The sequence below is a fragment of the Fukomys damarensis genome, unplaced genomic scaffold, assembly GCF_012274545.1.
Source record: "Fukomys damarensis isolate Sample0158 unplaced genomic scaffold, DMR_v1.0_HiC HiC_scaffold_20, whole genome shotgun sequence".
Taxonomy (NCBI): domain Eukaryota; kingdom Metazoa; phylum Chordata; class Mammalia; order Rodentia; family Bathyergidae; genus Fukomys; species Fukomys damarensis.
Window position 1 is genome coordinate 11,363,290 of NW_022900932.1, and position 24,250 is coordinate 11,387,539.

Consider the following 24,250-nt stretch of genomic DNA (forward strand, 5'->3'; position numbering starts at 1 on the left):
TGTTTACACAATCATTTATTCTCATGATAGGAAAAAAATTGTGCTGATTGCTAAATCCATGCACATTCTTTTAAGTTTTTCTCCATATAAAAGTTCTATTTTCATTTAGCAATATAATATAATATTTTGCCCCACCAGCATATTCACATTATGAGCTCAGTTCAAAAGCCTATATACAAATTGTCCCTTGCAAACAGTGGAAATTTGGATTGTTTACGATTTATAGTTTTTGAGATGTCATGTCAGTGAATATCCTGACAATTTAATCTTCATGCATGCTTAAATTATTTCTTTGTTATACAAACCTAGAAATGGATTTCCTGGATCAGCGCATATGCATTTTCTTTGGCGTCTAACTATTCCTCATGCATGGTGTTCTCCTCAGAATACATCCTGTGTTCTTGTGGCAAAATTACTTCTCCAAAAGCAGTGAATTGTCATCATTTTACTTCCTCTTCGGAAACTCTCAAACCCCCATTTCACACGGGCAGGAGTAAAGCCCTGCTGCTCTGATGGGGCACTAGTGTGCCTGTGGCCTCAGCTGCCTTTTCCTTTAGGTCTCCACATTCTACTCTGTTTCCCTTTGCATGCAGGATGCTTACTTGTTTGGGTCCAGATTCTGGCAGGAAGCCTGCAGCATGCTCAGACTGGATTGTTGGATGATTGTCTAATAAAGTTACTGTAAGCAACGGTGAGAGCAGAAGTTAGGGTGAGTATGATGACTCTGGGAGAATGGTCATGAGAGCCGTGAGCACCCAGGACTTGCAGAGGCGACGCAAAAAGCCACACCCAGGACCTCCAGCAGTCCACAGCAGCCAAACAGGAAGGAAGCCGTGGAATATTCCAATCCCATTTTTCATCCATCCACAAGCTCCTGCTGGAACCTGCCTTGGCCCAACCGGGAGGCAGGGGCCAACGAGCCCATGGGTGCTGTCCCCTCAGGTCAGCCTCGGCTGAGAATGATGCAACCTGGATCTGGTGAGTGAATGAACAGGTCTGTGCCCGACTTCCTCCTGTGTGTGAGGTCTGAAGTGGCGTTAATGGCAATCAGGGCATTTAACAGCCTCAGGTTTTATTTATTCACTATCCCATCTCCTCAAACAGATTAATACCAGAAAGACAGCTGTTGTCTTTTTTTGCTTGTGTGAGCGGATGTGCAGGCAGTGGAGCCAGAACATCCCCTGGTCCACAGAGGCTGGAAAGGATGAACGCCTGGACATAGGAGGCACAGGGGTCACGGAATACTAAGAGGGTAACACAGACCCCTTCTTCAAGACCCCCAGGAGGCAAGTACGAGAGCTCCCGAGACTCACAAAGAGAAGAAAGCCCCAGGGCTCTGCACCCTCTGCCCACCTCTCTCTGTGGCCTCTTTTGTAGGCATTCGAGTTGCTCGACGGCATCCAGGCACAGTGCCTTAACTTCACTCACTTTTGCTGAAACTCTGCTTGGCCCTCAGGAGACAGCAGGGCACAGCAGACAGGAACAGGAGCAGCTGTCCTGGAGCAAATGACCTGCTTACCCTGCACCTCAGCTTCCTGATCTGAGCAGTAGGAGAAGTAACCGCACCTCCCCAATCAGACTTGCCGCATGTGCCCGAGTGCTTAGAACAAAGCCTCTGTGGGTTTGCTACTCTTACACTTTCTTGAGAATCAGAGAAAGAATAGAATAAAATCGCCATGTCCCAAGCCCAAGTCAACGGCAACCTGTGAGTACAAGAGGGAATGGCCAAGCGACCAGGTACACCTATCCTGTCCCCAGGCCTGAGGTTCCTGGGCATCCATCAGGACCCAATGTTGAATTAACACGATTCAGATCAAAGATTGGGCTCGGACACAGCCCCCAGTAGCCCCTGTGTCCTGTCACGGGACAGGCAAGAGACTGTCATCTAGCCAGTCACAAGGTCATCCTCCATCCCACAATTGCTTGTCCTGTTGGGAGACCCTGGCAGCCTCAGTGAGTAAAGCAATAGCATTTTTATAAGATTAGGATTATTTTGGCCTTGTTTGTATGTGGCTTTGTGTATTATTGATGTCAAAACAATTTTTTTAAACTGGGGAATCAAACTGCGGTGGCACCACTGAGCTAAATCCCTGGCCCCAAAATTTTCATTTTTTACCATTCAGAATATACTACAATATTTTGACCATACGGAGGGGTTAGTGTTTTGTTTTGTTTTGTTTGTTTTTCTTTTCAAACAGCGGAGGCAGCTCACTCTAGGCTTATAGGAGATCCTGGGGACCCCTCTGCCCGGCCAGTTCTGGAATTGGGGAGAAGTGAGTCGGTAGAGACCTTTTTGTAAGAGGAAGGAGCCATGGAGGTGGGCGTCAAAAGGGATGGAACCCCTGATGCATGTGGCTTTCTGATGACAATAGTGCAGCCTCTTGCCGGCTGCCCCTCACGATAGGCTCTTCTGTTCCCTCTCCCAGGCACCTCTGTCCTCACTCCTCAGTGCCAGTTACTCAGCAAATACGTATGCAGGGAAAACAAGCTGAACTGCACCTGCTCTGGACCTTGCAAAGTGAGGACACAGCTCCCGGGGGCTTCCTGGTGCATCCTGTGGCTCATACCAGACACAAACTTCTTTCTGGCTTACTGACCGTGGTTTCTCTGACCACCTGTCTTCCTGGGCCTCCCACCCTGCCCCTGGCAGTAATCTCCTTTGCCAGCTCTTCCTGCGCTGCCAGACCTTAGAGGAGGGGGCTGGGGGCTCTCCTGGAGCCTGCTGTCCTCTGGTTATCTTGCACATTCTTACAGCCTTAAATATCACCTGTGCGAGGTGATTTCTGAAGCTCCGCTTTCAACTCCAGAGTCGCAGAGCTCCGGACTCTTGCTTGATATTTGGGTGTCTCCCATGTATCTCAGTGCTTTCACTCCCTGCCCACCCCCATCATCCTCTCAACCCCTGACCTTAGCATCTAGGCTCATCCAGGTCTGCTTTCTTTCCCTCACTGCTTGCATCTAACCTACTCCTGCCAGTCAATTCCCACTGAGTAACTCAGATCCCCCTCACTTCTCTCCGCCCCGCAGGCCACCCAGTCACCATCCTCAGCTGTCTGGACTTCTGCAATAGCCCCTCAGGAGGGTGTTCTTCTGCTTCCATTTCCATTTCCCTCCCACCCTCTCTCCAAACAGCAGCAGTCGAAGGAACTTTTGAAGAAAAATTAAGTTGCACTATCTTATTCCTCATTTGAAGCTTTCAGGGATGCTCTCTGTATGTGGTGTAAAATCCAGCTCCTCTCCCCATGCAAGCCCTGCATGCTGGAGCCCTCACCTGCCCCGACTCTTCTCTCCAACGTGCCCCACCCTCGTGAATCATCTGCATTCCCTGGACCCCTCCCCAGCTGCTCAGACTCCTGGATTCTTCTCCTGTGCCCAGGTCTCAGCTTAAACGTCACCTCCTTGTTTGCATTGTCCAGGACCAGCACCAGCCGGGGAGATACACGGAGGCGCTCGATAGACTTGCTCACCTGTTAGAGGCTGCACAGTCCCACACGGGTGTCTGCAGGCTGGGAGACTGGGAGATCAGTTAGCTGCTCTGTCCAGGAAGCTGAAGCCGCAGAACTCAGGGGCAGGGATGCAGCCCTCTAGAGGCTGAGACCTAAGAGGCCCTGGTGGATGCTGGTGTGAGTCGGGGTTCAAAGGATGAGGCATCTGGAGCTTTCTGTCCAATAGTGAAAGCAGCAGGGACAACTGTGTCAGCTCTAGAAGGGTCTGGTTGGTGTGAGCAGGCACGAGCTGCCCTCCCTTCCACTGTTCTACCCTATCAGGGGCCCCGGCCTGGTAGACGGTTCTGCCCACATTCGGGGCGGGTCTCCCACTCAGTGTACTGAGCCACTTGCAGGCATCTCCAGGAGCAGCCTCATGGGCACACCCAGGAATGCTCTCAATCCGGCAAGGTGACAGCCAGGATTGGCGGCTCCCCGGGCTGTCCTAAACCTCCCCATTGTTCCCGATGCCACACAGTGCTTGTGGCACTTGCAGAGATCATAAGTCGATATGCTTACCTTCATTGGTTTTCTTGAGTATTATCTATTGTGTTCTCTGGACTCTAAGCTCAAAAAGACAGGAATAATGAGTGTCTTGGTTCCTACAGGGCCTCTTCCAGCATCAGGCATGTCTGAGGGCATCTTATCAATACATCTGGGGAGAAAGATGGGGAAGGGAGGAGGAGAGGGGAGCATGGGGAAGGAGGGAGGGAAGTGTTTTAGAGCTCAGGAGGGAAGTGGAGGCAACAAGAAGCACTTAAACATATTGTGGTTCTTCTGTTGTTTAAGTATCTACCTTGTGGCCGGTGCTTTGTGAATTATTTCAGCTGTTTTAATAACCCTTAGCACAACTGTTAAAATTTCCTTGTATTTGTAAGAAAAAAGTAGCTCTGCAGACTTAAGGAGCTTGCCCCAAATCTCACACTGGTTCTGCATGTGAGGGGCCCAGGCTGTCCCCTCCACTTCCTAAGGCCAGTCTCCAGGGTCTAAGTAGCCAATGAGCTGCCTCCCAGGCCTTGTGGCTCACAACCGCTGGCTACTTTCAATTTTAATTTTTGTCGGTTGCTCTTTGGAGGAACTTATTAAGAAGCTCCACATTTGGGCTAAAGTAGAAGATAGAATTGCTGCAGTGGTTCCCCGTGAAGCAGACGGATGACCTTGTCCCACCGGACTCCGGGAGAAGCTGACACTGATTGGCGAGTTCTCCTGAGGAAGGCGGGGCCAGTTTCCATGGTGTCAGCACAACAACACTCCAAACTAAGGCTGCCTCAGGTGCAGAGCTCTTGGATTTCACACACACAGTAAGTGCTTTTCTATCACCCCTTCCTTATTACTACAGCATTCACAGAGCACTCATGCTATCACAATCTTTGTCACTCCCTCCTGTGTAAATTAAGGTGCATCTAGCACAAAGATGGGAATGCACGTGTGTGTAACCAAATTTACAAGGATTGATGTAAAGGAATGTGTTTGCTAAATTCTAGTAGTCAATGATAGGCTAGTGAATAGAAATGAAAATGCAAATGACTATGCAGATATATGCAAATAAATACGGAAATAAGTCTTTTAGAGAGCCTCTATTTTTAAAAATGACTTTATTTGTATATATATATAATTCATATGCCATAAAGTCAAATCCACTTAGAGTACACCAGTCAGTGGCTTTAGTATTTTACTGTTGTGAAACTATTACCCACAAAAATTTTAAAATATTTTATCATCCCAAAAGGAAATCCTAGCTGGGCGTGGTGGCACACACCTATAATCCCAGCACTCGGGAGGCCGAGGCAGGAGGATCGCTGTGAGTTTGAGACCAGCCTGGGCTACATAGTGAGCTCCAGGTCAGTCTCAGCTACATAGTGAGACCCTGTCTCAAAAAACAAACAAACCAAAAAGCAATGCTGTACTTACCAGGATTCATTCCCCATGCTAACCCTCAATCCAGCTCTAGACAACTAAAACATCTACATTTTTGTCTCCAAAGATTTGCCTTTTCTGGGCATAAAGGGAAGTAGGGTTCCCTTAGTGTGTTTTAAGATTTACTCATGGAGTATGTACTGGTACTTCATTTATTTCTATCATTGAATAATATTTCATTATACAGATATTCCACATTTTCCTTATCCTTTCATCTACTGGTGGGTATTTGAGATGTTTCTACTTTTTGCCTATAATGAATAATGACTCTATGGACATTCATGCACAGATATTTATGTGGATATGTTTTGGTTCTATTGGACATATACCGCACTGGAAGATTCATACTTTTCAGTTTGATCAAGTAACTAAGATGATACTATTCCTATAGCTCAGCATGGTTGCCCATGCTTGTAATGCCAGCTACTTGGGAAGTAGGAGGCAGGAGGAGTCCAGGTTTGAAATTAGCCTGGGAAACTTAGCAATATTCTGTGTTGAAATAAAATTTAGAAAGGGGTGGGAATATAGCTTGGTGGTCAAGCACACGCCTAGCTTTTGGGAGATCCTGGATTCTCCCTAGTACTCCAAGGAAACAAAAGGATTATGGTAGTACCATCACAAGTACTCATACAGAGAGCAATCTAACAGAATTGAGAGGCTAGGAATGAATCCTTAAATTAATGCTCAGTTGCTTCTGACAAGCGTACCATATATAAAAAGTCAAGTGGGGGGCTGGGAATTTAGCTCAGTGGTGCCACATCTGCCTTGCAGGCACAAGGTCCTGAGTTTGATCCCCCGTACTGCAAAAAAAAAAAAAAAAAAAAAAAAAAAAAAAAAAAGTCAAATGGGACACAGAGCTAAACATAAGACTCAGAACTGTGCCAGAGCACAGTAACCAATCGTCGTGTCTGACTATCTAGCTGTCCCTGTATCATCTGTGAAAGGCTTCTCTTTCCCATGGTAGTGTCCTGTCACGTGGGTTGAAATGGGAAGTAGAGTCCTCCAACTTTGTTCCTTTTCAAGTATGTTTGCCAGGCGCTGTCCTTTAAATTTCCGTATGAGTTTTTAGGATCAGTTTTTCAGTTTCTTGGAAGCACATCTTGCTGCCCAGTGGAAATTTCTGGTTGAGTTGCAACTCATCCATAGGAAATTGAAGAACTTCCTTGGTAAGAATTCAAATGTGGACAAATACACTTGGCTTGAAGCATCAGCCTGCACGCAGTTGGCGTAGGACCCAGGAGGCCACACATACTGATTAGGGCAACACTTTTGTTTCAAGTGGCGCCTGCAGATTAGACACACTGGTATCTTTGTTTACCATTTTATGCTTGATCAAATCCTCTAGGGTAAGGGTTTTTTTTTACTAAAGCAAATACAAAAAATGAAGCATAGTCAGTGCCATTTTATGGTTACTTCATGCCATGTGTGTAATCACCCGTTGAGCTAAGGCTGAGATATCAGGGTTAGGGTTAGGCTTACAGGGAAATAACTTCCAACCAGTTAGATGAGCTGAGTTCCTGTCTCACAAAGAATGGACTCGAGGATAAAGGAGGTGAAAGGAAGGAAAAATTTATTAGGGAATGCTCCGGAGAGGCAGGAGAGGTCCTGAAAGTGGGTTTCCACTGAGGCTGTTTGTCTAGGGGCTTCTTAAGCAGTAAAGTCACATCACGGCTTAGCTTGGGTCAAGCTATAATCAACCTATAGAGTCACAAGAGCAGCCACTTAGCTAATACTGCTCTAATAGAAAAACAAGGTACACAGCAAGGGTGGGTAGCATGGAGATAAACCGAGGCATTTCTGGAAGGAGTAGGAGTGAGGGCCGGAATGTTCTGTTAATATGCCTATGTGCTTTGTTACATTGTTTCTGTGTTTGTCATATTGTTTCTGTATGTTGGTTACATTGTTTCTCCATGTTTGCTACAGCTTATTAGATCACATAGTGTTGGTTACGGGACAGTTTTGAGCTGCTATTTAATCTCTGGCTGGGCTCACAGGTCTGGCCATGGCATTTCCATCCTGGGAAAAGGTTTCTATCAGCTTAGCCCTTGACCTCAGGCTTGGCTTACCTTGTCTCTATTCTGACTCTATGTTGGGCCCAATCCCTTTCTAACTGCCTATCAATCACTGTGTAGCTAGGCTAACTGCCATATTAAGGTTAGGGTTAGGGTTAGGGTTAGAGAGACACTGCTTCCCAAGTATAGAGAAGGGACATTTGTTACACATGCAGGATCTTGGACCCTATCCCAGCCCTACAGAGCCAGTTTTCAGTTACACAGCATCCCCACAGGATCTGGATAGACCAGCAGATGACATCTGTGTCTACAACTGGACCTGGCTCAGCCTCACTTGTAGGCTGGCAGGGCTGGGCCCTGAGACCCCAGGAGTCCCTGGCCCCCAGCCAGTCCAGTGGGAGTAGTCAGCCTCTCTGGGCAACCAGGGCAGAGAATGATGCTGCCTATCCATTGGCCATGCTCTGCCCCAGGCTGGTCCTCTGCACCCCAGAATGTCCCCAGCTGAGCCCAGGGAAGGAAGCACCCAGGCCACCAGGGAAGGCAGGTAGGGCTTCTCCCTCCTTTAGATGTTGTTTTAAGGTTCTGTGTGATAGCTTAGATTTTTGCCTCTTGGCACGAAAGTGTTTGCTCTTTGTCCCTTCACAGAAAAGACTGGATCCTTGGTCTACAAAGGAGACTGCTTACCCTTACCTATGTCTGGGGTCCTCCTGTGTCACACAGCAACATGAATCCTATTCATCCCTCTGGGGCCCAGTTGAGGTCTCTTAATTTCCAGTCTTGATGAATCCTTTCATCCTGTCTTCCTATGGCCCTGTGTCTCAGTCTCTCTGTGTGTCCTTGGAATTCACCAGGGCAAACCCACAGGATGGGTTATGTGAAGAGGATCACTGGCCCCACCCAAGCATCTCAGATTCAGTGAAGGTTGAGCCCCAAAATTTATTCTTCTGAGCTGGGCATGGTGGCGCACACCTCTAATCCCAGCACTACAGAGGCTGAGGCAGGAGGATCCACATGAATTCAAGGCCAGCTTGGGCTACACAGTGAGTCATAGTCCCTGCTAATGTCGCTCTGAGGGCCACACTTTGTCAGGTGGACTCCAGCCCCTTCTTGATCCCTCTGCTTGAGCCTTGTGATCAGAGTCATTCCTAGAGGCCACAGCTCAGGTGGCTTCTGTCCTCAGTCCTATTTTCTTCATTTGTTGCTATTTTCTTCATTTGTTTTTGAGGGGCAGAACTGGAGATGGAAACCAGGGCCTTCACACTGTGCCACAACTCCACTGTTTGGGTTTTTTGTTTGTTTGTTTTTTACTTTTTGTTTTTTTAATTTTTACTTAGAGACAGTATCTAAGTCACTACGTTGAGCTCCAATTTCTAACCTTCCTGCCTCAGCCTCCCGAGTAATTACAGGTATGTAATACCTGGGATTACAGGTATGTGCCACCATGCCCGGCTGATACAGGAATCTGCGGAACCCTGGCAAGGAATCAAAGAGTTGCAATAGAACTTCCTAAGTGTCTCCCCTGCAGTTCGTCATGGCACTGACCAAAATGTCAGACATGACAAGACTCCACCAAGCTGTGGCTGCGGGGGACTACAGCACAGTGAAACGGATTCTGAAGAAAGGCCTCTGTGACCCAAATCACAAGGACGCGGACTGGAACGACCGGACCCCACTTCACTGGGCTGCAATCAGAGGTGGGCGCTGGCACCCAGGGGGCGTCCACTGTCCTCTGGTTCACCATCCACGGGGTGCCCATCCGCAGGCTGTGGGGTGGGAACAGGAAGTGTCCCTGGAGCCGTACAGGGCAGGTCAGCGCTGACATCGCCGTGTGCTAGCACAACACCCTAGGCAGGTTGCTTACCGCTCAGCCCCAGTTTATTCTCCTGTATAACAAAGGAAGTCGCTCTGCTCCTGTGAGGTACATGGGAAGGCTGTGGGCATATGCAGTGTGATATAAAAATATAGTCAATGTTTATATTTTAAAATTTTATCAATGAAAAAGACACATTTCCTTTAATCTCCCTCAGAATCCTCCCCGGCTTGCTTTGAATACACCCGTCCCATTGCTCTTGACACTTTCTACAGGAGCTTTGGAAGTCTTCTTTTGTGACTATGTGGTTGCCTGAATGCCCTGAATCGATTCCAAACATTTCCCTTTCATGGTTATTTTGACTTTGGGGAAGAGCTAGAAGACTAAGGTAGATGAGGACACATGCATGTCTTTTCAAGCCTGCCTTTCCATTGGATGGCACTCCGCAGTAGCATTCACCAAATTATTGATCACAACTTCTGAAGACACTCAGGGAAGAGGGCTTCCAGAACTGCTTAGGAATGTGCAAGAATGTGTAAGTTTGCTCAAAGCAAGGGAGAGAGTTTTGAGGCGGATTCAGGATGATGTGTCTTTTACGGTAATGCATTTTTACATTTTAGCTTAAACATTTGCATTTTTTTATAGCACCACTTATACTGCCTCACATAGTCTGCTCGCAGTCCAAACTGGTTGTTGTTAGATAACAGAGCAGAAAACCAAGACCAGACCAGAGCCATAACAAGCCTTTATCATGCGGAGAATCTGCCCAGCTGTTGGAACAAAGAAAGGAGAGAGAGCAATTTGGCAGCACAGGGAGCTTCTTTTATAGGAGCGGGTGGGGTTAGCCTGGGCCAGGGTGGAGTGGAGTGAGGTAGTATTAAGAGATTGGAGGAGCCTGTGACACCACTGTTAGGAGGTACTGAGTATCGGGTTTCTGTTTTGGCAGGAGAAGAGGCATGATGGGAAGAAGCCTGTCTTTTGTTGGGAGAAGCCATATTTTAACATGGAGGCTGCTATTCTACGTGGCAGCCACCTTAAGGCAAGGGAAATCTAACTGCCTGCTTGTCCCTCTCGGGAGCAGAGCAACATGGGAAAGGGGAGGACTTTTTATCTCATCTCAGCTTCCTCAGGCCTCACACAACCGGTCCCAGGATGGGAGGAGGACAGGGCACAGACTCCGCCTGGACTTGGCAAGGGCTTGGCCCCAGGGCACCACCAAAGAATGCTAAGCAGCAAAGTGCTGCGGCCAGCTTTGCAGTGTAAATATTTGCCCATGACTCTTGTGTGGAGAGTGCATCTCCATAAAGAAAGACTGCTGCTGGAAAGCTTTCTTGGGAAACTTGCAAAATCCAAGGGCAAAGTGGCTTTCCCTGTGTTAGGGAGCAATTGCTCTGTGCTGGGCTCTCCTGGGTGCTTTCTGTCTGTGACTTCACTGGCAAGTCACCCTGCAAGTATTCAATGAACAAGAGGTGGCATCTCCTTCTACAGAGGACACTGAGCCACAGGAGATATTCCTTGCCCGTGGCGACCCTTGCTAGGCAGTGGTACAGTGAGGGTCTGAACTCACAATCATCTGGTGAAATATTTCAGCAAGGCGCACTGCTGAAGGAGCATCTCATTGATGCCACTGTGGGTGCATGTGAGGGGCATCAGATAGGGACGGGGACAGGGACAGGTGAGAGAAGTTAAGGAGGAACTGAGGAACTCAGGTTGGGGGAACAGGGTTCATGAGTGATGGGGCCCCTGCTGGGGACAGTGAGGAGAAGGAACATGGGGACCCCTCAGTGGCTAATGCCCCCTTACGGTGCTGTTGGACTGGCCCTGACCCTGAGCTTTCCTCTACCTCACCTCATCCTGTCCTTCCTGGTTCTCCCAGGGCACATGGAGGTGCTGTATCTCCTGCTGGAGCACGGAGCCCGGCCCTGCCTGGTCACAGATGTGGGCTGGACCCCAGCTCACTTTGCAGCCGAGTCAGGTCACCTGGGCATCCTCAAGGCCCTTCATACCCTGCATGCTGCCATCGATGCCCCTGACTTTTTTGGGGACACACCTAAGAGGATCGCACAGATCTATGGGCAGAGCGCCTGCGTGGCTTTCCTGGAGATGTAAGTCCGTCTCTCCCCAGCTCCATCCTGTGGCCAACATCTTCCCAATCCAGTAGTCTCGGGTCAATGGTAAAATGAGGAAATCCAGCCAACTGACTACTGTTTGTTACTAACTTTTAAATTGAGTTATTTTTATTGGTTTTTCACTGCAGTGACAAGTTTGGGCTGACCTGTTGTTTTAGGTTATACAAAAATTATATCTGATAAGAGATTTGGGACAGGAAGTTTGAAGATGGGTCATGGTCCAGGATTAACAAACTTTTCTTCAAGAGTTCCATCAGTGACCCTGAATTGTATTTGAGCTAGCTACAGGACCTTGTACAAGTGAAGTACTTGTACCACTTTGTGGTATGCAGTTTCCTCATATTTAAAATGAGGCATATCAATTAGACTTCTGTTTCTTTTTTGTTTTTGAGCTTTTATATTTGCATTTATCCTTTGTGTAACTTTTTAAACACTACTATAATTGAATATTGAAACAAAAACAATAGCAAGTAGTGAGCAAATGATTATAGTACTTCATGTGTTCACTACTGCACCCAAAATGTCAGCAGTGAGTATTATTCACTGCCCCCATTGTTCGAGGTCTGACACTGAACACCTGGGATGATGTTCGCCATCCTCGTAGGCTTCTCCGTTATAATGGCGCCTTCTTTCCTGATTTGGATCAAAGTCCACCAGTACTACCTGACCCATTTCATCTGTCTCTTCTTCTTCCTTCCTCTTGGGTAGGAATTTTTCCAGCAAAGAGAGTTTATCCGGAGAAAGAAAGCCATTTTCAGGAAAGTTTAACCTTAAATTCAATAAGTAGACCACCCTTTTCGTATGGTCTATGGTAAATTGGCATGTCTTCGTTTAGTGCTTGATTAGACTTCTATTTCTAAGACCCTTCTAGCTTTTAAAGCTTCTATATTTATCTGTAAATCCCCTACCCACACAGACACCAAGAGAAGAACTTGTCTAGCTGGTATTTGTTACTTTTTACTCAGTCCAGCAATTGAATGCAATGAAGTTGTATTATAGCCAGCTGTCTCATCACTGGGACAAAAATACCTGACATGCAGGACTAAAGAAGGGACTTATATGGTTGACTCACAGTTTCAGAGGGTTCAGTCCATTGTTGACTGGTTTGAAGGCAGAGCCAGCATGGCAGGAGGCCCTGGTAGAGGAAAGCGGCTCAACTCACAGCAGGTAGGAAGCAGGAGAGGCCTAGCCTCCCAAGGCATGTCCCAGTGACCCACCTCTTCTGAACAGGTCCCACCTCCTAACACACATCCAACTATAAAGTCATCACTGGATTCATCCGCTGATGAGTATAACAGCCCTATCAGTCAATCATCATCTAAAGCCCAGTAGGAGACTTTTGGGGGACATTTTATATCTAAACAATAAATGTCACAGTTATGGATATAACAATCATATCTCCAAAAAGGACAGGAATACAATTTATGGAGTAATTCATCCAAGTAAAAGTTGAATATGAGAGCGTGGGCTTCATTGCTTGGAAACGAAGTGAAGCAGACCTCAAATCCATCTTCGGGGGCTATTCACGACGGAGGCAGGGTGACAGCAACTTCCTCCTAAGATTAGATTGCAAACATAGTTACTGTCTGAAAGTTAAATCAGTAAAGTCTTTGCCTATAATGCGATCAGTTATCTGGAGAAATAATGCAAAACACCTCTCTTAAAGGTGATGTAGCCCATTAAAAGCATCCAAATCACAGACCTGGGGAGTAACCAGGAAGAACCTGATATCTGGAGAAAAAACAAAACACCTCTCTTAAAGGTGATGTAGCCCATTAAAAGCATCCAAATCACAGACCTGGGGAGTAACCAGGAAGAACCTGAGTGCTGATTGCAGAGTAGCCTCCACTCCCTGGTTTCTGTCACCTCCCTACACTTGGGGACTTCCACGCACTATAGATACCCACAGCACCAGACCTTGTGCTTTCAAAACTCTTAACACACCACTGTGTGGCTATAATTCCTTCATCCTGTCAGATCCCAGAGCCTCCCACTGTTCTTTGATTATCAGTACCTATTGCCATTCACCTTTTTTCTTTCTTTCTTTTTTTTGGTACCAGGGATCAAACTTGGGACCTTGTGCTTATGAGGCAGGAGGCAAAACTACTCAGCTAAGTCCCCAGCCCTTTAATTTCTTGATCTGTTACCTCCTGAAGGTTTCTCCAACTCTCCTGGACACCATGACACATGACTCCTACTTTCTCCCAAGGTTCACTACTTTTCAGCTCTTTGCTTTTCTGTTGCATACACCCCAGAATCCCAACCTGGGGGTGAATCTCTGGGTTTTGCACTCCAATGCTTGGTCACCCAGAGAAATTCCACAAAGAATCCCGCAGATAAGCACCGGAAGACTTAGGATGTCTGCTGTCTCTTCCTGTCCTGCTTGCTCATTGGTATCCCAAGCATGTCCCACCTCAGCCTGTGTCTCTAGGACCATTTTCTTTGTGAGGCCAGGGGTGCATGGGTTTATAGCACCTGCACTCCTGGGCCCTACACACCCTGCTCAGTTCCTGCCTCGTGTCCCTCCTCTGTGAGAAGTGTTGTCCCTCCGCGTGGGACATAAAGATATAGCATGTGCTTTATATCTTCTACAAGGCCGTCATCACTATGGTCTTTGTTACATTTTTACTCTTTCTCTGTATTTGAGGATTTGTTTTATTCCTTGCCTTCACTTCTTTTCAGCTTGTGAACGTGTTTGAATGGATCTTATTAAACAAACAAAAAGTTCCGGGCCCCTTTTGATCTGTGAGCTCCTTAGAAGTGTGGCCTCTGCTTTGTCACCTCACTCTGGATGTCTTCCTGGTCTTTGTACTCAAACAGCTCTCGCCCACATTACTCAGAAGCTCCCACTGCTCAGCCAACAGCCTCTTCCGGATCACTTCTTCCCTCCATTAATGCCCGTGCATGGATATTCCTGAAACGCTCCCCCTCTGCTGCATCTGCTGTTACCCTCCTAGTTTTCCTGTCCCCCAGCCCCCGGTTACCTCCCATGATTTCAGTACGGTTTTTCTCAAGCTCAGGCTGTGGCTTCCTTGCCCTAGAAACATGTGAGTAAGCGAGCTCTGGGAAGGAGCAGCCCCTACTCCAAGCCATCTTTAAGTCAGTCTACTAACATATCCTCCTTGCCACTGTCACCCAGTGTCCTTGGCATCTGAGGCGCCTGGGTGACTGTGGACATGTGCTGACTCAGTCTCCCCTTCCCTCCAGGCCCTGTGTGCAGCCCCTCTTGTCTCCCTCTGTCCCCAGGGCCGAGCCTCAGTGTCGTGCCAACCGCTTGGCAGGACTTCCGCGGGATGAACGTGACCCCGACTGGGATGCTGGGAAGGGCCGGCTGCAGCGCTCACTTCTGTCCGCAGCACCAAGCACCGGCGAGAGGGGCAGGGGCCGCCTTAGAGCCCGGCGTGGTGGCACCCAGGGGCGGGGGCCTTTGCCTTCCAGGGACCCTGTGGCCCACACTAGGGGTTGTAGGGCACCTGCTGCCACCCAGGGGCCTGGCAGCAGCGACCTTCAGTGCCGGACAGTCAAAGCTGAGGCCGCCTGTCTCCAGGATGCAGAGACGGGAGCCAGCAGTCAGAGGCCTGTGTGTCTCCAGCGGTGGGCGACCCTGAACACCCCTGCCCCACTCTGCTGATGGGATTTGGGGGACCAAAAAGGTTCTCCTAAGAGGGGGGCAGCAAAACCAAAATTCTGAAAATCCCCAACACCCTCCAGTGAGTCCGTCCATAAAAACTTACCTGCTATAACAAAGACGAGGCCAAGTGGGGCATCTGTATCTCCGATTCCTTCATGGGGTGAGGGGACCACAAGCCCAGCACAGACGCTTTGACTCCAGTCTCCTCTCCATGGGAGGAAGAGCTGGGCATAGAGCAGCCCAGTGAGGAGGGCTGGACCCCACACTGCTGGATTCTATCCCACGTAACTGAGGACAGAGAGTGTGACACAACAGAACCTGTGGTTGGGGACTAGTGTTTCAACCGTGTATTTTAGAGAATTTAAATATGGATCCAAAATTTCCAATAAAAATATAGCATCCAAGCTAAGGTGTAAAGTACACATTGGATTTTGAACCCTTGGCACCAAAACACACAAAATATCACTACAATAATGTTAAATATTGACTTGTTGAAATGATGACACTTCACGCATTTTAGGGCTAAATACAATTCATTCTCAAAATTAATTGTGTCAGTTTTCTTTTCCTTTTGAAAACATGGTTTCTCTTATACAAGAGAAACAGAGCAAAATAAGATAGGGAGTAGGGAGATAGATCTTTCTGAAATGGGAAGGGGACCGAGAGAAAAAGTGGGGTGGGAAGAGGAGGGGGATGAAAAAGGGAATTAAGAAGTGTGGTGTATACGTACAGCTCCACACAAGGACGGAAAACTGTGTGCTGCGAATATGTGCAAAAAGTGGACGGGGACCAAGAAATGGGTGCAGTGGGGAGGGAAAGGGCATAAAAAGGAATTAGATGCGTGGTGCACATGTACCAGTTCCCCACAAGGGATGTAAGCATGATTCGCTGAACACATGTGCTAATAAATAACAGACACTGCTACAGTGTTTGAAATTACCTCGGTAGCTCACATTGCGTTTTCACTCACAAGCAGCGCTGCTCTCAAATTCAGGCCACACTTACAGCCTCTGCTGAGGGGCGGGTCTGGTATATTTTACTTCCACAGGCTCCTCGTTTTCTAGTTGTATTAACGTCTCTAAGGCAATGTCTTCAGCTACCGCAGGTCTTTATTATGCATTCACCAATGGCTGCTTCTGCTAATTCAGGGCATGACTGGTTTGAATTTTCTCAAGTAAACAATACTTTAAGAGAGGAATGAGCACACAGAGGACACCCTTTCTAGTCTCTACCCCCACCCCCCAGCACTGTGCTTCCTTCCCCACACTTTGGGGATCACAGGGTGGTTCCTATAGGCCACACTGGTTCTGATCCCCACCTGGAAGATACTGGGGCCAGCTGGCCCTCAAGATTCTCCTCCTGGGAACTAGAAAGGAAGATTCTGTGAGCGGCTGGGGCAGCAGCGGGTAACACTAGAACAATGGAGAGATTGATTCTACCACAGAGCAGAGGGAAGGTAGAAGAGGGGCATTCCACAGAGGGGAGGGGAGATGGGGCAAGAGATGGACAGGGAGAAAGAGAGATAGATGACAGACAGAGACAGACAACTTTCTAGTTCTCACTTTTGGCTTCCTAATCAGCAATCTGTGAAATGCTGCGTTCACTATAATATTTCACCTTTGAGTATATTAAATGAACACTGTTCCTCACAACCAGGTGATATGTGGTTGGGGAGAAAGGACTCAGAAAGTTGGGTGAGAGAAAGTGTTCTCAAAATAATCAAGAACAAGCCTCTTCAGAGAAATAGGCAGATCGATAGAGGAATGGCAGGGAGCACACACGGCTAGGTTTGAATAAGCCAAGGAAGTTGGTGCAAGGGTGTCATCAAAATCTTCCTATGTTTAAAACCTTTCTAAATACAGTGTTGGAGGCAAAATCTACAGGCTTCTCTTTAGCAATGAGTAGTCTCTGGAAATGTTTCCATTGCGCACAAGTCCAGGAAATGAGAATTCCCTTATACTCTGCAATGTAGTCGGAGTTTAGGATCCAGTTTAGAGTAGGCAGATTTGGGGAAATCCAAGCAATTCTGTTTCCAATCAGTTCGAATTTGAGAGATTGTGTCAGCATGCTTTTCCTCCTGTTGATCAATGAGGCTGCCAGTTAGGACTAAGCAGGATAAACTTGGCACCCATGATTAGTGAAAAATAGTTATTACCATTCTTAATATCAGAGTTAAAGATAGCTTCAAGCTCATCTAACCAAAGGTTCAGAGCAGACAAGAGATTTTTGCCTGGGACACATTGTTCACAGAATTAAGGTCTGTCTTCAGGTCTTCGGTTTCCTGACCCCTGTAGGATTGTCCTCCCTGAGGGCTGGTCGTTCCCCCATATAAAATTACATAAACCACCTACAAGCCAATCAGCTGTCATTTGTAACTGCTATGCAAAAGAGCAAATTCCTACAAAAACCAGCCCAGGAGTAGAACTGTGATTTCACCCCTCCTGGCTTTGCTACTCAGCACTTGAGGGTCCCAAATCCATTGAGCCAAAGGCTTTGGTGCAATCAGAAGTCTCTTCAGGTGCTGGACTTGAGGAGCACTGAGATTTTCCAGCTCAGCCACTGGAGCATGGCCTGTGGGACTTCATGGTAAGCCTTTTCTTGCCCCAGACAAACCAGGACAATGCAGTTCCCCTCAAGGATGTGAGTGCGGTCCCAAGACTGTGCCTCTCCTACAGATGTTCCCTCTTGTCGGGCCAGGAAACCACAGATTCATGCCAAATTTGCAGAAGAGAAAGCAGGGAACTTCCATCTTGTAGGAGCCCATGTGATATTTAGCAACTTTTACACCACGAGTTCATGTTTAGAGAGAACAGCTCTGTTCTCGGTGCGGCTTCCAGTCACATGGGGTCAATTCCCTGGCCTTGTCTAAGGCCATGCAAAGGGTGCTGGTCTTCAAGATGCTGAGCCGCAAAGATGTCCTTTCAGTGCTCACTGCGGGAAACCACAGGCCCTGACTCAGGCCTCTTATCAGCTGCCTTGAGAGTGGATCACAGATGCTGAAAATCTAAGGCCGCAAAACTTCTTCCCCTGACAAGTCAAGGTTCCACAGAAAACAGTGTAATTTAGGGTCTGGATACCAACTGACTTTATAAAAGAGTTAAGCCACATAAGATTTGTGGTCTTTCCTGCCATCTTCTGAGAAATCTCTGGAAGTAGGTGGCAAGGAGTCAGCAGACAGGATGGGCTCTTTTGTGTTAGTTTGTGATGATGTTTGCATAACTACTCATGTTTACTAAAAAAATCACTGAATTGTACATTCAAAATGGCAGCACTTGCGATTTGTAAATAATGTTTCAGTAAAACTGTCAAGCACACTATGCTGGATGACAGTCGATGATGGTCTCAAGGTCTTGGAGGGAGCTCTTCTCCGCAGTGGCCCTATTGGGCCATGGGTTTCTGAATGGTGACAGGTGCACCCACTCTTTCAGACACTGCCCCTGCCCTGCTCACCACTGTGTGCTCTGTGTGCTCACTGGGGAAGCTATGTCTGCACACGCTGACCCTCACTGTGTCCTGACAGCTGAGCTTTGCTTTGTGAGCACTTATTGCTTGGCTAAAAGTCTCAGATGTGTGCGTTTCATCTTGTTTTGCCAAAGATCTGACAGGTTATCAGGAAAACATTTTACATATGGCAAACACACAGCCCCTAAGTGAACCATTCTGTGAGCACATCTGGGAAACCCACACCCTCCACAGGGTTAGAACATCCCATAGCCTGTCAGAATCCCCCCTCCCTCTTCTGAGCCACGCTGCCAATCCAGTCCCTCCCCTCCCTGTGCCCAATTTCTGTTCTGATTTCTGTCACCGCAGGTCAGTCTGAGCTGTTCCTGACCTTCATGTTCCAAATCATCAGTGTGCACTCTTCTATGTCGGATTTCCTTCACTTGACACGTTTTTTTAGATTAATGGGTTTGTGACTGGATCCGTAGCTTATTCCCTGGATGAATATACCTGAATTTGCTAACCGGCTCGCCATTTGATGGGCATGCGTAACACTCCCAGTGGAGGCCGTTATAACTAAAACCGCGTGAACATTCGGTATGGGCCTTTATTTTTCTACGCACACCTTCATTTCTTGCCAGTAAACGCCCAGGAACAGAAGTGTTTGCTGGTGGTGTAGATGCATGCTGTGCTTTGGAAGAGTGGTGGTTTTTATTGAGTTGCCGGCGTGGAGGTGCAGATGCCCTATTTCCCGGCGCCTTCGCCAAGCGATGGTGTCACGGAGCTCAGGAGGGAGATGACATGCAAAAGGGGAAAGCGGTGGGGAGTGGAGAAGGGCGGAAGCGATGGCAGAGTCTGTCTTTGCGCAACTACCGGGCAGCTTTGTACGTGGTGCTTTGTGAAATCCTTGCGACACCCCTGAGAGGTATTTAATTATCCTATTCTAACGTAAAAGAAGTGGAACTCAGAAACATGAATTAGCTTTTTTTTTTGGTACCGGGGATTGAACTCAGGACCTTGCCCTGGCGAGACAGGAGGCAGGGCCACTGCCCATGAATTAGCTTTCTTGAGGTCACTCCTCAGATAAAATGCTCTTCCTGTACCTGCCACCCCTGGCATCTTTGTGGGATGCCACTGCAGCCTGGCCTTTCAGGTGGCTTTTGGGGGCCTCCTGGTTCCAGTCTCCCAGCGGTTGCTGTCTTGTCTGAGGAGCTGACTTGATGCTGCCGGGCCACTGATCCACCCTGGCTCCCAGGTGCTCTGTCCTCCCGTGCCCAATACCTCCAGCTCTTCCTGCCCCTTTCCCCACCCCTGGTGACCTGGCTCTGCCTGCATCCTCTATACACCTCCGTCACCAGGCCCTGCTCTAACTCACCTCATGCCCATAAACGTGGATGCTCAAATCAGCTTTGCTAAAAGCTTTAGGAGAATCTTTCCTTGAGACTGCTTATTTGCTCTCCAAAATGTTTTGCTCTTGTGAATTGTGCCACTAGGAGTCTTATGTTGAAAAAGTTCAACTCGCTGGCAGCATTTTGATCAAGTCACCTTGGAGCATAAAAAGTGTAGCGTTGTTTCCTGCTGACATGTCTCTACCTTTGATGGGAATTTCAGGATGAAGGATTTGATTTTTTTTATGGTTATATTTTACCTGCTTCCCTAAAATCACTAATTATAGTTAGGGTAGCTAACACACATCCTGAGCCTCGATTGTTTAGCATTAAATTCCTGCCCAGTAATAATGGCCCACATTAAAGAGTGTTTCCTGTCATTTCCATATTTTTTATGGGGGGAAAAAACAACCCTCTGAGGTCAAGCAGGCAGATGAGGTGAATGAGCCCAGCTATAAAGCTGAACAGCAGTAAGTCCAGGACCTGGCACCTCTCTATGGTATTAAGTCCCCCTCCGTGCAAACCCCACACAGTTCCTTCTTCAATATCATAATCAAAATCACAAATTCACCCCATTTGTGGAGATACTCTTTCTTTTTTAAAAAAAACTTGAAATCGATTTATAGCAACAATTTTGAAGTGTCTAGGTAAGTTAAAATGAATATCTGCATTGCCTGTAAGTTTGTGTTCACTGACTTCCCTAAAGCCTGAGACAGATTGGTTTCTGTGAAACCTTGGATGCAATACCCAATTTGGAACGTGGCCACCCTCTTACGGAACCCACGAGCCACGAAAAGTCAGATCTAATCAGGAACCCCTGAAACAGTCCTGCAGTATAGAAAGACTAGTATGCTCACTAATCCCTAGAAATGGATTGATTATAAAAGCAAACAAAATCTTGGCAGGTTGTTCAACATAAAAGCTTAGAATTTAAAAATGACATCATCGAGGTGTAAGGAAACCAAAGTTCAAAGAAGTGAAAAGGAAGAATGTTTTCTGGTGTTTCTTATAATGAGAGATGACCAAAAATATGGTGAATGTTTAAATTAAAAAATTACTACAGTAAGCCAGGTCTGGTGGTGCAAGCCTGTAATCCCAGCGCTCAGGAGGCTGAGGCAGGAGGATCACTATGAGTTCGAGACCAGCCTCAGCTACACAGTGAGTTCCAGGTCAGTCTCAACTACATAGTGAGACCCCCGTCTCAAAGAAGCCATAAAAAAATGAGTACAGTCAAAGACATATTGGCATATCGCCCTCAAAGCCCCCCCCCACTATGAGCACACTTACCCCATCATGCTGGTCTCTTTCTGAAGCAGTTCTGAAGTCCTCTTTCATGAGTGTCTTTAGTTGTGTTGTTGCGGCTGCCTCATTGTACTGAACTCATTCAAAATATTGAACTTCTGTAGTCATTCTGACTTCGGGGAAAAGCCGGAAGTTGCACAGTGCCAGGTCTAATGAAGATAGTGGATGAAGACATACTGGTGTCTTTATGAGCCTGCCTTTCCATTGGATGGCACGTGGCAGCAACATTCACCATATTTTTGATCACGCCTCATAAGGACATTCATGAAAGAGGACTTCCAGAGCTGGCCCAGAAAGAGGCCAGTGTGATGGAATAAGTATGCTCACAGCAAGGGAGAGTATTTTGAGAGGAACTCATGACAGTATGTCTTTTACTTATAATAATTTCAAAAAATCAAACAGTCACTGTATATTTTGCTCATACTTCCCAAGTATACTAATTCTATTGGCCAAGGCTCCCATCCTGTGACCTCATTTTACTTTATACTTCCTTAGGGGTCCCTTTCTCCAAGTGTCACCACCCTGGGGACTGTGACTTCGACGCATGAATTATGGGAGGACGCAGAGAGTCTAGATCCAGCAGCACAGGGCTTGAAGGAGACCAAGGGACAGAATGGTACCAGACACCTGGCTCCATTCTGGCTGCAGGACACAGATAATAAAGGTTGGCTTCTTATATCAGTCCTCTAATAGGTCAATCACCTCTGTATCCGGGAAATTCCAGGATCCTTAAGGTCTTTGGCTGAGGGACATGTCTGTAAGATGCCTTCAGAAGGTGGAAGAATCGAGAGCCTTCTATAACACACTCCTTTTGTAAAAAATAAAACAACTCAATATATTGTGATTCAGTGATTCCGCTTTGAATTGGTTCCAAGGCAATATCAAGGTCCTAACACTGCGAATGCAAAAATTTGCCCTTCCTGAAGTATTGCCTGTGATAACCTCAGTGTATCCCACTAACAAAATTACAGACAGCATGGAACGCCTGTTATTGAAAACTATCAACACCAGGAAGCATTTACAAACCAGGTTATAAGCCTAATGTAACTTTTTTTTCTCTTGATAGAAAAACAAGCATGGGGGGAAATCTAGGACACACACCAAGATTCAGCAGTGAATATTTTGGGGAATGGGAAATATTGTGGGGATTAGAGTTGGCATTTTCTTACTGCCTTCTAATTTTCTGTGCTCAGCAACTATGAGTGGTAGACACTGAGAAATTTAAACATCATTGTTTAAAAAGCCAAGACATCCAAGGGCAGTACGAGAGGTTTTGGCAGGGCTCTGCATTGGTCAAAGCCTATAGGGGAGGACTTGGCCCTGAGGGGCACTCTTCAGAAGGATAATTTAGGAAAAATTGGTAAAATTCCAACTCAGCAAGTCCTTGAAAGACCTTGTGGTCAAGTTTGAGTGGATAAATATGCATATGATCATAAAATATGCATATTTCAAAAATAAAAACAGGATCTATCAACAGTGGCAATTGCGGTGGTTTTCTTTTTCTTTATTTTTAATTTGTAAAGATGCTTTAAATTTTAAAAAATTATTTTTAAAATATGCCCAAATGGACAGGCTTTAACGTTGTAAGCATCGTTTGTCCAGCCAGCAAATGAAGAGACTGACTCTCAGACCAGGTGAAAGGGCTTGAGAACAGGACGGTGTGCAGCTGTTCTCCATGGGTGGGGCCCAGTGTGAGTAGTGACCAGGTGTCCAGTGCTGGCCACTGTGAGTGTGACTCGACAGATCACCTGTCCGAATTCCACTCCTTCCTGGATGGCTTTGGAACTGGTGGCATACTGGGCTGCAAGATAAATACACCCAAATGAAAATGATGGTAAAGAGTTGCTTTCAGAATTGAGAAAAACACGTTTTTCATCCTACAGGAAACAGTGGCACGAAGGAGACAGCTGGTAGTTGAAACTGGGAAGATGCTCCCGCCCAGAGCTGACCATCCACGCCTTGCTGGGTCCCTGGGCCAGTCTGAGATCAAGCTCAGCATTCAGCTGCAGGGATCATGCGCTCCCTATTTGCTGAGGGATGTGTGCTCACTGACAGGAATCTTCAAAAGATGTTCTGCTCCGTGATCCACATGCACTGCACATGACAAGGGCTTCTCTGAAACAGCTGAGCCAAACTTGGGAGCTCTGGCTCACACTCTGAGGCTGCCCTTTTTACACGGACCTCAGAAACCAGAAGGTTATGAAACCTCTCAAATGTTCCCTGTCCAAGAGGGAACAATGACAGTTAAGATTCTTTGTCGCGCAGCATCTAAGACATCATGAAGCCTTTCACCTGCATGCTTTGATTTCTCTCAACCTCTTTCAATAAAGACGCAGAATAGATGCATTAGTCCACATCGTAAAGGAAGAAACTGAAATACAGATCCTGCACATTGCCCAATAGTTTGGATATGTCAAACAGAGGAAGATGTAGTGTGCGGTTCCTGTTTCTTTTTAAGTGAACTTAATGGGAATGTAATTGGCAATATAAATCAGCCATTTCTAAGTGTATAATTCTGTGTGTAGCCACCACTGTCACCATGAAGATGTGACATTTCTACCTGCCCTCAAAATTTCCTTTTGTCATATCCTGTCTCCTTCCACCTTGAGCCCTGCCACCCGCTACCTGAAATTGTATTCCCGTGATTTTGACTTTCTTCCTATTTAACAAGTGAAATCATGGGCTATGCATTTAAGGTCTGGCTTCTTGGCATAGTGGAGTTGAGAATGGCCAATTTTGTTGCACAAAGTAATAGCTCAATGGCTTTCATCCCTGAGAAGAATCTCAAGGTAAGCATCTTCTACCGTGTGCTCTATTCTAGCAGGTCTCTGCCATGACCTATGAATGCAGCAGAGTTTGTCCGTCTACATACCAGTTGCTCTCTTTTCACTCTGTGATCTACTGAAATGCTGAAGGGCAGCTGTCTCCCCAGGATGTCTACCTCCCTCCAGGCCCCACGAAGAAAGAAATGCTGGCCCATGGCTGTTTCCCCTGGTGAGCCTGGGGTAGGACGAGAATCCACCATGGACTGATTTCTCTATTAGGCACTTTCCCTGTTCTGTGCATTATCCTTAACTTTGTCGGGGTCAGTCAGGATTCTGACCCTACATCAGATAGCCTATGTAAAGCAATTTA

The 24,250-nt window shown here is 46.9% G+C and overlaps 3 protein-coding genes across 11 annotated transcripts in view; 2 read left to right on the forward strand and 1 right to left on the reverse strand.

The window, feature by feature from the left end:
* Positions 1 to 3,544, reverse strand: part of Pla2g7 (phospholipase A2 group VII) — a 34,669-nt gene extending 31,125 nt beyond the window's left edge. For 3 of the 5 annotated variants that reach the window (XM_033766469.1, XM_010617770.3, XM_010617769.3), the window contains exon 1: positions 3,468 to 3,535. The gene's annotated coding sequence lies outside the window, so the exon portion shown is untranslated. Of the gene's footprint in view, positions 1 to 3,467 lie in introns of all 5 variants that reach the window. The other 2 variants (XM_010617768.3, XM_010617771.3) reach the window with 1 other exon arrangement.
* Positions 502 to 15,094, forward strand: Ankrd66 (ankyrin repeat domain 66). 5 transcript variants are annotated; one of them, XM_033766470.1, is made up of 6 exons: positions 503 to 978; positions 1,105 to 1,953; positions 4,561 to 4,786; positions 8,940 to 9,108; positions 11,101 to 11,329; positions 14,600 to 15,094. In XM_033766470.1, exons 4-6 carry the CDS (start codon positions 8,946 to 8,948, stop codon positions 14,982 to 14,984), a joined length of 777 nt encoding a protein of 258 aa, XP_033622361.1. In that variant the 5' UTR covers positions 503 to 978; positions 1,105 to 1,953; positions 4,561 to 4,786; positions 8,940 to 8,945; the 3' UTR covers positions 14,985 to 15,094. The 5 variants fall into 5 exon arrangements, 4 of the variants coding, with proteins under 4 accessions (XP_033622361.1, XP_010616068.1, XP_010616067.1 ...); XR_004518240.1 differs by lacking the exons at positions 8,940 to 9,108; positions 11,101 to 11,329; positions 14,600 to 15,094 and adding exons at positions 2,199 to 2,317; positions 8,749 to 8,822 and having other exon boundaries at positions 502 to 978; positions 2,427 to 4,786; XM_010617766.3 differs by lacking the exons at positions 503 to 978; positions 1,105 to 1,953 and having other exon boundaries at positions 3,676 to 4,786; positions 8,844 to 9,108.
* Positions 15,095 to 17,550: 2,456 nt separating this feature from the next.
* Positions 17,551 to 24,250, forward strand: part of Mep1a (meprin A subunit alpha) — a 32,422-nt gene continuing 25,722 nt past the window's right edge. The window contains exons 1-2 of the mRNA XM_010617814.1: positions 17,551 to 17,570; positions 19,067 to 19,350. Of these exons, the coding sequence (XP_010616116.1) occupies positions 17,551 to 17,570; positions 19,067 to 19,350 (304 nt within the window). The remainder of the gene's footprint in view (positions 17,571 to 19,066; positions 19,351 to 24,250) is intronic.